This window comes from Convolutriloba macropyga, chromosome 11 (genome assembly GCF_964194025.1).
Source record: "Convolutriloba macropyga chromosome 11, txConMacr16.3, whole genome shotgun sequence".
Taxonomy (NCBI): Eukaryota; Metazoa; Xenacoelomorpha; order Acoela; family Convolutidae; genus Convolutriloba; species Convolutriloba macropyga.
Window position 1 is genome coordinate 39,786,645 of NC_134478.1, and position 14,806 is coordinate 39,801,450.

At 37.4% G+C, this 14,806-nt stretch overlaps 1 protein-coding gene across 2 annotated transcripts in view; it reads left to right on the forward strand.

Moving 5' to 3' along the window:
- LOC142349625 (uncharacterized) overlaps positions 1-13,803 on the forward strand; it is a 343,675-nt gene extending 329,872 nt beyond the window's left edge. For both annotated transcript variants that reach the window (XM_075401324.1, XM_075401323.1), the window contains 3 exons: positions 5,472-5,681; positions 11,376-11,603; positions 13,345-13,803. In XM_075401324.1, coding sequence (XP_075257439.1) covers positions 5,472-5,681; positions 11,376-11,603; positions 13,345-13,738 — 832 coding nt within the window. In that variant the 3' untranslated portion in view covers positions 13,739-13,803. The remainder of the gene's footprint in view (positions 1-5,471; positions 5,682-11,375; positions 11,604-13,344) is intronic.
- Positions 13,804-14,806: the final 1,003 nt, after the last annotated feature.

The following is a 14,806-nucleotide window of genomic DNA, read 5'->3' on the forward strand; positions in this document are numbered from 1 at the left end:
AAAAATATTATCTGCATTGGCTCTATCAAATACTTTTGCTGTTGGGAATTTCGAAAATCGATCAATACATGCAAGAAAATAAATCTCTTGATTTTTCTCATTATAAATGGGTCCTCCAAAATCAATTTGAATATCTTCATTAGGAACTTTACATAGCTTTAATGGTGCCCATTTATTTGCTGGTATAATAGGTTTTAAATTTTTACCAATTTTGACACATGGGTTGCACTTTGCTGTTTTGGTGGCAATATCCCTGTGCATGTATGGCCACCACGCGTGTGTTGCCATATCCGTCATTCCCCATGTGCCAGGATGAGTTGCGTGGATTGCGTCTACATACGCATCCTTGATAGCATGTGGGAGTGCAATTCTGTCGTCTATGCAGACACACCCATTCTTCACGTGTAAGTCCTTCCAGAAGGAATGAATGTAGGGTGAAATTTGTCTACATCTATCTTCATTGTCCGTCAAAATGCAGTCGCGAATCTCTTTCAAGATCGCGTCCTTGGTTGTCAGTCTGGCCATGAGAGAGCTTGAGAAGATCTTTGAGAGCGCGAAGTTGAAGGAATCCATGTACAAATCGTCTACTGAAGGCGAAGTGGCTGTTGTATCTGTAGTAGGTGTAATGGGGGTCACAGGTGCCGCTTGAACAGTAGAAGGCCCCGCCTCTGCAAATCTGACTCTCGAAGGGGTCGATTGTTTAACAGTCATCAGCGTTTCGTCGTCAGAAGGTGATTGAGACATCATGTAGACGTTCTTGAATTTTGTTGCGATTCGTTGAAAGTGATTTAAATTAGAGTGTGACTGTTCGGTGGGTCGGTTTAAGGCAAAAAGCGAGTGAGGAATGTTAGTTGTCTCGATTTTGGGGATGGAATTTAAATTATTTATCGTTAATTTGCTAATTGAGTCGTCAATTTGCGTGCTTGTAGAATGTTCTGGATTTCGCGGTGCGAAATCACTACATAAGTTATTAGTGGAATTTGGATTATTTACGACGCAATTTGTAGATTGATTTCGAGCTGCGAAATCGACGTAATTTTCAGCATTTAATAAGAAGCGTTTCGCGCTACGTTTAATTATATCCAATTTAGCTACAATAAATGGCTCGTCGTATGTGGATATATTAGCAGCTTGTTGATGCGGGTCGCGAGATATATAATCCACTAATCCCATTTTTGTGCCCGGAAGGTGATCAATCGAGAATTCAAATGGTAGTAAACGATCTACCCATCGTGTCAGTCTACTATTATATGATTTATTGGATCTGTTTTCTCTCTATTATGAGAGAAAACAGATCCAATAAATCATATAATAGAGAGAAGGGCTCTATGATCAGTTATCACAGTAAAGGGTTTGCCGTATAAATAATACTTAGTGTTCCACTGACCAAACAACACCCAGAAGTTCTAGTTCGTTTATGCTATATCTGTCTTCAACAGAGTTCAAAAATCGCGACGCGAATGCTACAGTATGCTACCCATTAGGTGTTCGTTGTTCCAATGCACATCTCAATCCTTTACGCGAGGCGTCACATTTAATTCGCGTTTCTAAATCCGGGTTGAAATGTTTATTTTCAGTGGTTTCCGTAATTTGTTCTTTTATTAAAGAAAACTGTTTATCGTGCTCTTCCGTCCAGAGAAATTTCGAATTTTTCTTAGGCAATGGTCGGAGTGGGTAACATAATTGTGACAAATTCGGAATAAATTTTCCAAGATGGTGTACAGATCCCATAAAAGAGCAAAGTTTTTTAAGATTAGTAGGTGCCGATAATTTTCCAATTGCATCTGTTTTACTTGAAAGTGGGGTTACACCAGATTGTGTAATGTTATGACCGAGCCATTCAATCGTCTCTTTTGCGAAATGACATTTTGCCAGATTTATGCGTAAGTTTTCCTGATCCAGTTTTATTAAATATTTTCGTACCAAGTGGAGATTCCACCTCTACTAACAATCAAAATGTCATCTAGGAAACAGAAAGTATTTTCTAAACCGGCAAGAGTACAATCAATAGCTTTTTGGAACTCCGCCGGCATGTCCGTCAGCCCGTAAAATTCAGTTTTATATCGATATGTGCCAGTCATATCACCACTGACTATGTTGAAGTTACAATGGCGGGCCGTATCACTGTGTAGCTTTAATTGACTATAAGCGTATTGCAAATCAAGAGTTGTGAAATAAGCGGTCTCCTGCGGCGCCGTTGACAGTGTTTGTGAAATCGTTTGAATTAGCGAATCTATATTAGGCATTTGATACTTGTTTTTATGAATAGCTTTGTTTAGAATTTTTGAATCAAGTGCTATTTTGATTGACTTGTCCTTTTTTACCGTAATGACAATCGGAGATATGAAAAATTGATCTGAACAGTTGTTTAACTTTTCGATATGTCCTTCGTTTAACAGTTTTTCTAATTCAATTTTCACTTTCGGTTGGAGGTGAATGGGTACTTTCCGTCCTTTTTGATGTATTACTCGATAATTTTTGTGAAATTTTGAATTGACCGTGTGGTTTTTTGATTTCCCAATTCGGGAGATCGAATCAGGAAATTCCTTTGCCATTGATTTCTTGATTGCACAAGGTGGATCTATATTATTAACTTCAGATTGCGGGCAAGGCTTCTGAGAAATTGTAATACCTAACTGGTCAAAAAGGTCCCGTCCTAATATTGGTCTAAATCCATCGGATACAACTGTTATTTTTGCCTTCTGTATGCTCCAATCATTGCATTTTACCGGCGTTTTCAAAGTGCCAAGAGGTTGGACGATATCATTTGAAAATGACTTCATTTCCAATGGTCTTTTCTCCGACCATTGTGATTGAGCACAATTGAACATTATTTCTCTTGCGAGTGACATATTAATAATGGTACAACCACTACCAGACTCTAGAAGTAAATCACAGTTTGTGTTTCTAATTGTTCATGTTAAATTTTTCAGTGTCAAACTTGGGGAACTCGTATTTTCAACAGTGGCAACGTAATTATCATCCGAAGAATCATAGTCTGAATTGATTTGCGCATTATAATTGATATAATTGACGTTTAGACTTTCCTGGCTAGAATTTTGATTAGATGTTTCTGCCGTATCTATATTGTTAATGCGATTAGTTTGTTGAGTGTTTCTTGTAGAATTAAGTCTTCGACGACAAACTTTAGCGAAATGGTTTTGCAAACCACAGTGATTACATTTCTTACCCATTGCGGGGCAAACCTGACGATGTGTAGGTGTCCAGACTTGACCACAACCACGGCATTGTCCAATGGATGCACGGTTTGTGACTGTTCTGCTTGATTGAGGTCCTCGTACTCCCGCGCCGCGAAATCGATTGAATTGGTGTACTGTGTTTGCCGTACTGCCAGTTGCTCCGTTATTAGATGAAATTCTCTGCTGATTCTGATTACCCATTTCCATGTTTACTGCAATGCTGAGTGCCCTCTCTGGTTCAACTGTGTCCCTTAGAAGCTCCCGCTGAATGTCATCGTCTAGCATGTTAGTGATGAAAATGTCCCTGATGATGGCTTCTTCACGGTTTTCAAAGTCACAATTTTCAGCCAGTTCTTTTAAGATGCTGTAGAATTGCTCTACGGTTTCGCCCTTCTTTTGCTTCCGAGAGAAGAACACAAATCGATCGAATGTGATGTTTTTTGGGCGAATAAAGGCAATCTCCATCATTTCCCAGAGTTTTAGGGTAGTCAAATCGTAAATGTTGTCGTGCGGGAATTTTTGTGTTAATAGTCGTCTTCCTTCAGTACCAATACTTAGGTACAACAGAGACACGCATTTCTGATCACACAAATTCCAAGGACGCTCCCCACATAGTATTCCCGCTTCGGTTATTTTTTGACACTTTAGTTCCCATTGTAGCTTCAGCTGGTTGTTTCTTACTCTACGTTCTCTTTCTGCTTCCTCGGTTGTGTCGTCAATCGGCATTTCGTACTTCGGTTCCACTGGCAGGCGAACTGTCGATGGTTTGGGTTGAAGCAATGTGTCTATAATTATGTTCTCGCGAGCGAGAATCGCTAGTTTTAATTGAATTCTCCATTTCTCCCATCTGATTGGTGGGTCTGAGGTTGGTCGTTCCCAAAATGGCTCTATCGACAGCGGTGTTTTTCTCGATTCTCGAGCTGACTGCGCCATGTCGTACAGATTTGCAATCTGTAGATTTGAATTGTTTCGTAGCGCCAATTAGCGTTCTTTACTTCGGCCAATTTAAGAGTGAATTGGCGGAGCGAGTCCAGGCTTTATTTTGTTATTCAAATATTGACTATTTGAGTTACAAAGTTAGGCGGAGCGAAATCACGTTCGACTAGTTATCGGGTATTTCGCTTAGCGAAAGATACCAAATTTCAGATGCGTCTGAATTTAGATTTTGGTGAATTGAAATCTAGTTAAGAGAGAGGTCAACTATTTTGAATTACGAAATTGAGAAAAATGAAATTAGGCAAGATTAACAAAACTGCTTCACAATTTGTTCACAAGATAACATTACTAAATTGCGGCAACTTACAATCACGAGACAAGGTGAACAGACAAAAGATCATGCATAGGATATAAACAAATTAACAAGTATGAAATCATAGGATTTGATCTTCAAAATTAAACTAAATAAATGAACAAATTAAAACAGATAAATTGAACTAAATTAAGTTAAACAGAAATTGAACTAAATTGGTTACACCAAATTAATGAACTCAAACTAAAAATGTACTATTGTACCACACAGTTGTCTTCACTGGAAAAAGTATGGCATTTCGTTGGTTTTTTGTATTTTACTAAAATTGCCGAAATCAGCGAGAATGCGAAAATCAACGACCAAATTGCCATTTCTGTATCGCTAATTGCGGCAGCGAAATCTAGCGTCAATAGCACTGCGAAAATTGGCAACTAGTCAGCCAAAAATAAAAGACTAGAATAGAGTAGGCAACGAGATGAAAGGAATAGAATCGATTAGACTTGCCGCTAGTATTCGCACGAAAAAACGAGAACTAGCAACCCATATAACAAATTTTTAAGCGTGTCGCACTTTTTCTCACTCGCTTGCTCTCCTGATCTTTATACATGTGAGTAAAATGGGTACATAATAAAATGCCACATGCCAAAATACCCAATGTCATACCCAAATTATTCCCTTTGATCTCTTCGTTCGATAATCCGATTACAAATTAGCAAGCATATTTTCTCGCAATTAAGTTGAGTTTAATCCACTGTTCGGTTGTAGTAGTTTTATATCAAGTCGCACGGGACGCTGAGGCATGACAAAATGCATTAACGAAACATTATGCTAAATAATCGTTCTGATAGTTCCAACGTTGGAATAAAATACAGGGTATATTTTGGGTATTTTGTGACAATGGGTATTTTGGCATTGGGCATTTTGTCCTGACACCGCGTAAAATATATGCGTAAAACAGCGATTTGCCGAGTATATATACTCGAGCAATTGGCTTTATGCAACGAAATGGATTTCGGTTTCAGAAACTGCACTGCAAATGTGGGCGCACCTGACGATACAGACAATGGTTTCAGCATTCCATCCACTAGTGTATCTTCGGTTGCTATGGACGACCTACATGGAAATTTTGTGGTTCCATGTACTAGTGTGGACTCTGCTGGGGAAGACTACAATCACAGGGAACCAACCGCTAATCTGACAAGTCAACCTCCGACATACGAAATGATCTTAAAGTAATGAATCATCGGACATCACAGTTGGTTGTATGTTCTCTTAATGGCCGATTAACATTTGCGTTTTCTTTTCTGCCGACCTCTTGAGAACAGAGAAATTGTTATCACGATTGATCTAGAGACAACAAGGGTCGACATACAAGGGTCATATTTAATGTCATGACATGATAAGCTATTTCTTATTGCCATCCTTTTACGATTACCAGAAAATCATATATGATTCAACCAAAGATTTTTATATTACAGGCAAACCAGGGGTTTGCGCATGATAACTTTAACCATACGTTTCATCTGAAACTAAAATAAATCACCAAAAAGCAATGGAAAGAGAAAAAAAATATTTCTAACCCTCTAAAAATATGAAGAACTTCAATTTAATACAAAATCAGAGTGAATCTGTCTATTTTCGTATATCTGTCTAGTCGGAAAATCAATGGTTTTGGCAGTCATACAAACCAGCACACAACTATTTCTAAGCAGTCTTGTGGTGATCAATTAGAGATTCTAGATACTCCTCCATCATGTTTGGTAGGTCATTCAATTTAAGTACTGTCAAAAGTTTCCTTGGTTGGCGATTAGCTAGTCTTAACGTACGTGGTTTCTGTGTTAGGACATAATTTCCCGAATTTCAGAACCAAAGTTCATTATTTTGAATTCACTCTGATTCCGTTCGTGTTTCCCTTTTTTAAAATTCATTCAACAATCATACGAAAGGTTTGAATGATAATTGCAATACATTAGGCAATACGCTTTTGTTATACATTTGCGTGACGTGCGAAAGAAATTTGAAGCTTCCAACAGAAATTTGGAGTAGGGCCCGGACCCTAGTGCCATAGTATCTCAGCACTGAAACATTGTATTCCAATTGTATATCGTCGGCCTAGTACTGTATCAGTGTATCTTAAGAGTATTTTGCCACTCATGATGTGCAGGATAAGTCCCATAGATACTTTTTTTTCTGAAAATAGACTGTGCATTCTTGTTTTGATTCCCATGATGTTCATAGCAAAATCATGATAAAAGTGAAACTTTCGAAAAAAAAATTGAATTTCTGGGCGATGCACTTTTTGAGCATGACGATGAGATTACTATATTGAAACATTGAAAATAACGTTTTATCATTACAAAAAACACCCGCCAATACACTGCCGAGTGTCTGGGACCTGCCGATTTTTAGATTTTATGGTTTTTATTTCAGATTGTAATGGAAATTTGTATGTATTATAGTTTTCAGCCAAACAAAAATAGATACCTTAAAACCAGAAACCAAGATATCCGTTTTTCGGATAGATACCCAAGGATGAAGTCCTCGACCCAAAACAGGTATGTGCAAGACCGAACAGACTTTGATCACCCTAGACCAGAACGAACGGATCCAAGGCCGACTTTGACCATACCAAACAGACCCATTCCCTGGGTCAGTCCAATCAAGCCTTGGTCATTGACATATGACTTGATGATACTTGTTACTCTAAAAGGATATTATTTTTATGGAATAGCTTGTCTAGAGCGGCAATAATACTTTCTGGAGTGGTAAAAACAAAGTGGTTAATGTTAAATGATCAACAGCCAGCAGAGAGAAAGAGCCTGAAATGAGAAAAAATTTGAACTGAATTCAATTGGAAATAATTATCTGATATTGCAAATTTTATCGAAAGAAGACAAATCAAACGCGAGAAACTTTTATTTTAAAGTCATAAACTTAGGGTTTAGGGTGTGCTTGGCTAGGAAACTCATGGTTGGAATCACTTCTAAGTTCAGTCGATTCTCAAAGTTTTCTTACGATCAACCTGGTGCCCACATATCACCATGGTGCCCATGCAATTGAGTAATTGCCTTTTGTTTGTTCTCAGAAGCCCTCACAATTGGGTCTCCAAAATTTTGTCATCATCAACCCACACAATCGGGTTGAACGGAGGAAATGAGCATTGTCCCCATTCATTGGATGAAAAGAAGTTTGCGCACAGCAAAAACTGGGATGAATCCCATAACAGGGGATTTGTGGCGATCAGAATTGTGGCTGAACCTCTTATTAAAGTCACTAAAACTCTTTGAGATAATCGATTGTAGGCAATTGACAAACCAGCTGGTTGAAAGTTTTGGTTGTTGGCAAGCAAATCTATAGGTTTCAAAGTTAACGAACCAAATGTGAGAAGCTCCCGAAAGATTCGAACGCGAATGGTACAAACTGGATACCTAATTCGCAAATTTTTGGGCATTTCATTGAAATTTCTTTTCAGCATTTGTCAGAGCAAAACCACACCTCACCGCATCTAAAATTAGACTGGTCTGACCTGCGGAAGTAATGGTTACATCTAACGCAGATGGTTGGCCCGCTGACCAGCTGGGCAAATATATGTCTCCTGGCCTTGAGTTATTATCCGGAATCAAATTTTTCTGTTTGCAGATGGGTGCTAAGTTTGCGGTCGAGCAAGCAGCAATTATTCTACCCCTCAATCTATCGTGCCGCGATATCCCACCGATCACGACAGCTTAAAGCGTGATCACCCAGCTTGTCCAGTCTGCGTTTTTACTGTAAGTTCATTTTTCATTCCTCAATATATAACGGAACACCAATCCGATACTTCAATGTGGCTCTGAATTCATTTGGCTGAAAGTGAAGGCCCAGACTAGGGATTGGAGGTGAGGAAAACCAGGCACCAGATTGAGGCAACGCTAGTGAAACCAAACAAGCTTTCTCCCTATTTGAAATTTGATTACTTAGAAGGTCAGAAAAAGCAGAGAGTCAGATTGCTCTTGAATCTTGTGTTGTGTTTTTTGGCTTATTTCTAGATTATTCAGTTCTTCCGCTGTTTCTTTGAAAATTTTGGTTGTCTGTTATTTTCTCATCGGTTATATGTTATACAAAAGCGTCTGCCTGCGATAGTTACCCAACAAACGCCTCTTTCAATTGGTCAACTGATTTTTTAATTCCAGCGCGAACTTCGCTCATTGCTAGACAAACCTTCTTCCAAGCGTTGTCACTTAGGTGCATAACATATTCTCAAAAGTTTTTCTCTGAAGGTTATCAAAATCCTGCAAAATAACAGAGGATTCGCCAGATGGAGTGTTACATTGCAAGGTACATACCTTCGGGGCACCAAAACAGCTTCGGAATTAAAGTGCACAATGTGGGTCGTATAGATATGCCAGGTTCTCGAGCAGGAATTAACACGAGGAAAATAATCTGCTGAAGGCGTTTTTTCCTAAAGAGATGGAATCCAAGAAAACTTTAGAAGAGGAATGAATACACCAAGGGGAAGTGAGACCTGAAAAAGCAGACAAGAGGAAGAAGGTTTTTTAAACTACTTATTTAAAACAAAAATTTTTAAAATTATGGAAAAGACGTTAAGGAAAAGACCTCCACAAATATAGTTAGACATTACTATAATATAATTATATTAATTAGATATTACCATAAAAGAGAGGCACCTGAATGCGGATCAGGTGAGGATCTAACGCTGAAATTTTCTGTATATATTTGCATTTGATATAAAAATCTTTTTTCAGTTGTGCCATATTACCATATTATTATCATAAAGGGGTTGATTTTGAAATGCTTATCAATTTTTTTTGAATGTTATGCTTGACTGCATGAATTATAATCAGCAACCACTGTAATTGGTGAAATTCTTACAGCTTTCAATGTCATCGGTATCACTACAATCCGTTATCACTAAAAAAGCCCTGGAATTTTGAAGTAAAAACAACAAAAGATGACTCCGGCAAGTATAGTTGTTGATTATCTTCTCTTACACCAGCTTTACCAGGACTTTTGAAAAATATGCGTATTGTTACATAATATGGCTTTCTGGGCTTTCAAAATTTTTGTAATTGGAAACCTAAGTTCTTCTCTATCAGAGCTCAGTCCAATATACCCGTTTTAAAATCTGGCCATTTGTTATCGAAAGAAAAAATGCACGCTTTATAAATTGCCCCAAAAATATAGATTAAATTGTTAGCTAAGTTTTGGAAACACAAATTGAAAGGAGCTTATCGTCGAATAATCAAGAATACAAACAAGTTGATCCCAAAAAACTTTTGCCTTTTTTCCACTTAATTGTACAGTTTGGTTGATTCATTGTAAATAAATAATCAAACTATTGCGGCTGAGCTTAACAACTCAGAAATCAAATTGAATAGCGCTTCAAGGCCATTTCAAGCCTTAAAGCTAGAATAGTGTGACAAGCGAAATTTAATGCTACATTCTATCGAAGCCAAACGGATTTGTTCATTTTGTTCAACATTTATATTTAGCAACTATTATTAGTACACAATCGTCATTCATGAAGTCAAACTATAACTCAAACTCGAACTACCTCAACAACCAGAAAAACAATGCTACGACTTAACAGTATTGCATCAGATTCTCTGCGATTGGATTGCGAATCAGCCTGTTATTGATACAGAATATTCGACAAAACTTCTATATGGTTAACAAATTTCTCATGACATCAAATTTACACTGAAAAGGTGACGTTATGGAAAAGTGTTCACATTCTGTCGACATTATTATCTACAACCAATCAACAGTTGAATTTGACATGTAAATCCACGTGACTAGCAGCATAAAAGGAGCTTGAAAAACTACCAAAATCAGTTGAAATCTGCAATTTTGGTTATATTAAACTGACATACAGTGCGTATTGAAGCACACTTTCTTGAGCGGTAAATTACTTGTCATCGTGTCTTGTTTCTGTAGATCATATTAGTGATTGTACAGTCTTAACTTTACTTTGACTTGTGAAAAGAGAATTAACTTTGATATTCTCAAAACTTTCTTTCTGAGGGACGAAGTTCCTAAGTAAGAGAAACTTCGTGCAAAGCATAAAGTCAGTTTCTCTTACTGGCTTTAACGAAGCCTACTCTAGTTCAACATTGGTGTCATTGAAACCAATAGAGAGACTTGCTAACATTAAAGTCAGAAGTTTTATTGTTGTTGTTCAGTTACATTTACAGTTTTCTGACTGTTTTTGCAATCTTTGAGAAAGAAAGCTGAAACTTTGCAAGACTATAGCCAAATTATAGGGCTACATTTTGTCGGAATTAGAATTTGCAATTTCGAATTATAACTTGAGTTATTAACCAAGAACTCAACAAAAATTGATTGTTTCAATTTGAATTATTTTGTTGTTTTGAGAGAAACAAGATTGTTAAACAGCAAAGCTGAGCGATTAGTTATCAAGAGTGATAGAGCAACAAGTAATGCAACGGTAATCTATAGAATAGCGGATAATACAGTTCACAAAAGTTAACTGCAAAAACACAATATCCGGACAGATTTGAAACCGCTGAAACGAACTGGGCGGTGTAAAGTTTTCCTTGACTTTGATAGGAGAGCAGCCGTTACACAAACCATTACTTTATGGTCAAACGGTTTCTTGCATGCTTTCACATCTGACTCGCCAATAAGAAATGCTCGTTCCAATCCAGCACTCGACCTTTTTTGCGGTACTGTCAGATGCTTACAGACCCCCCCCCCCCACCGCCGTGACAATTACAGAAGACACTGTATCTTATCAACGTTTTGCAGACAGAGTTTCGTAACAATTTTAATAGCGTTGGCGTTTCAATTAAAATTGACGTACACTGTTTGCTAAAAACCAGAAATTTTCGCTGTTGTGTACAACAGTAGCCAAAAGTAAAAGTTTTTTGGCGTAATATAGACTCCATTCAATTTTTTTGTGCATATAGTGAATTGTGGGCCTACAACTTGCAACCGGAGGGAGAATGGTGGGAGGGAAAGCGGGAACTTCTGGTGGAGAGGACACAAGAACCGTGCCTCAATTGCCATCAAACTAACGGTGTCTGTCAGACTTGTGGAGGAAGTGGACTCCAAGAAACAAACATAGGGTATTGCGGGCACTGCAGAGGTTGGGGAGAAATACCTTGTCTGGTATGCAAGGATGCAAGGTTTTTAAGGTAATCCCGGTTAGAACTTTCATCGCAAAAGATCTGACCGAGAACCGACTTCGAATTTCGAAATTGACCAAAATACCCGTTATTGAATCTCATTTTGAAGAGAAGGCCGTTCTTTTTGAGCGCAAAAACTGACGCAAGATATGTTTTCCATAGACGCTAGATTGAAAATTTATTCTTTTTTAAACATTAGTGGGAAGGTGAGACTCCAACTTTGCCCTTAACTCATTTAAATAGGTCCTTGAGAATATTCGAACACGAAATTTGTTCAATTTTTTCAAAATAGTCTCCAATAGTTCACACTTTGAAGCAAATTTTCTTAGCAGAAGGTGTTATATCATTTTTGATCCATCGATGGCTTAGCAAATAATGTATAAACGATAAATAACTAAAAAATTTGGCGAACATTCTACAGGTTTCACTAAAAGGGTATACTTCTAAAGTTGTTTACGAGAGCCGTTGAGTGTTTGATTTTGAGTAACATAATTTATAACAAACTAAATAAGAGAATGATTTTTCAGATTGCAGAAAAAACTACAAATTTACTTCAAAGAGTAAACTTTAGCAATGAAAGACCTTTAAGGGGCAAATCCACTAAACAATAATACGAAAACCAGTTTTTCAAAGTTGTATAAACTTTTGATCGGAAATTTTTTAAAATTTCATTTAAAAGATATTCATTTAAGCGTTCAATAGTTTTGATAGGATGTTCAACTCAACCCTTCCTTGGTCCAGAATTATTTTTAAATTGTCGGTTTGGGTGGTCTTAGTAAGACAAGAACGACGAAAACAAAGTTTTCTTAGGTATCTTAAGTGAGCTTGTTTTGTTAACTTAACTTTGATTATCAGTATCTTTGATTTACTAACGTAAAAAACTGTCGGTATATTGAATTTTAAACGTAGACAACCATCGGTATGTTCAATTGAATTGTGTACTTATTTTCTCATGAGGGATCATAGTAATGAGCGTTGGATGTGAAGTAATGAACTGTATCGCGATAACTTTCAAATAGGCTCCTAAGGTTTTGGAAGGTAAAAACAACAAAATGGAATTTGCTCAATTATTTCTGTCAGCGAGCTATTAAAAAAGGTAAGAAATTGTTCTCCAAAAACCACCCTTCAAATTCCTACAGTAACTTTGAAACCCTTGTTTGGAATAAACTTGCGATGTCTTTAAGTTTGAAACCTGAGTTTGAAACTAAACAAACCTAATGTTTTTGATTCTGTTGAAACAAAACAATAAAATCAACTCTTTATGTTTGAGAACCAAATACGCCGAATCTCGTGAATTGGAACATACCAAAGCTGTCGGGTCTTACGTTCCACACTGAACATGCCAATGGTTTCCTGCGCTAAAAAACAAACATACCAAAAAATTTGAACTCGTTTTCGGTTTTGTGTACTAGGGTAAATGAAACTGGGCTAACTGATTACCTTATAGGTAACTCATTGTTGCTTTGACCTGTGAAATCTTCCAAGATAAAATTTTCAATTCATGGAGTTTGCCCCCATAAATTTCTCTGAAACTTCTGATGATTGGGATCCAATTTCAGAAAAATTTAATTAAAAACTGATAACATCTGAGAGGTATCTCAGATCTTTTGTGATAAAAGTTTGGGTGGAATTATTATCGCATAAGTTTTGATCAGATATTCTTCTTTAAAAGGCTTTAGAAGCACATCGCTATAGCTAAACCAAAATCTGGAGAAAAAAACTAGGAAATGATCACATGCGTACGTTTCAGTCTGTCGCGCTATGTTGTTGCCAAGTTTGAGGTTAAAACAACCTGTCATTCTGAAGGGGTCAAAGTTGATGTTCCAGAGGGTAAACTGGCAAAAGTTGACGGGATCTCACATTTCGATAGCGAGGCATTACCTCCGATTGCACCAATTCCTCCGTATCCCTCCTCTCAAACTGTTAACGATGCTGCAATGAAGATTCTACAAGATCATTACAGTGAATATATGATAAAACTCAGAGAAAAGAAACGAATTTGGAAACAGAAACACATTTTAATGTCCATTCCGATCACATCTGCCAAACTGTCCTTTAGGGGGAAAAGGTATAACATATGGATTTATGGCTCTGAGCGAAAAGTGTATTGTCCGGACATGGGTGGTTGTTGTCGCTGGTGTTGAACTGTTTCGACCGTTGCAGTTGATTATTAATTGCTCTCGAACAAAGTTTATTATTGTAAACGTGCGTGTCTGTTTTTTAAGGAAAATTTTTTGGCCGTTTCTGCGCTTTTGCTCTAGAAAAAGCGTTTTGGTTTCACTTATCCAGTGGCTTTTTGATTTTTGCATGACCTGACTCTGATTCAGAACTTAAGTCTGATGTTCAAAAAAACCGATTGTAAGATAAGTAAGCACAAGTCACTGATAGTCGAGTGGCTAATAACTCAGTCGGTTCAAACCCCCTCCCGATGGTTTCACCCATTAACACTTATCTACGCTGTGGGCCCTTCTGAATTAAATTGCCCACCCGCCTGTTGTTCGAGAGCAATTTTTGCGACGTGAGTCGGTTTTTGTTTTTCAAATTTTTTCTGATATATTACTTTCTGTTTGCAGACAATAGATGTTGTGGACTTGAATAGACAGTTTGAACGTAATATTATTACGTAATATTATTACGCGGCTCAAAATATTTTTGCACATTTAAGGATATCGGAATATATAAAATGGCTACTATTTGCGTCGTAATTTACTTTATCTCCATATGCTTCGGACGTGCATAATACGTGTGTTCGTTTCGGAAATAAACCCCCATGTTGATTTGGAACTTTCGTTCTGTTTTGTTTGGTTGTAATACTCTCATATCAAGACCTTACCCTTAAATAATAATAAATTGTTCTCAGATACTGTAAATACAATTTTTGTATCTAAATGTATCTGAAAGGACACAATAAAGCATTAAGCCTGTCAAGTGGTGCCTAAGAGCAAATCGTTTCTTTATGGGTTGTACGATTTTCTTTACCTCCAACACCCATCCCCCGAACTAACGGCCGTGATCCTCAAGGCATGCTCGAATGCGCTAAATGAATAGTTTATTAACAGTCAAATTGTTACGTCCTTGGGGGCGTTTTCCCAGGGGTTGTTTTTTTCGTTGTGGGTTTATTTCTTACTAAATCGGATTTTTATATGGTAAGAGAAGCGGCAAATGGTGGAATCTTGAGAAAAATACAGATTCGGACGTACGGTAGCGTAGCG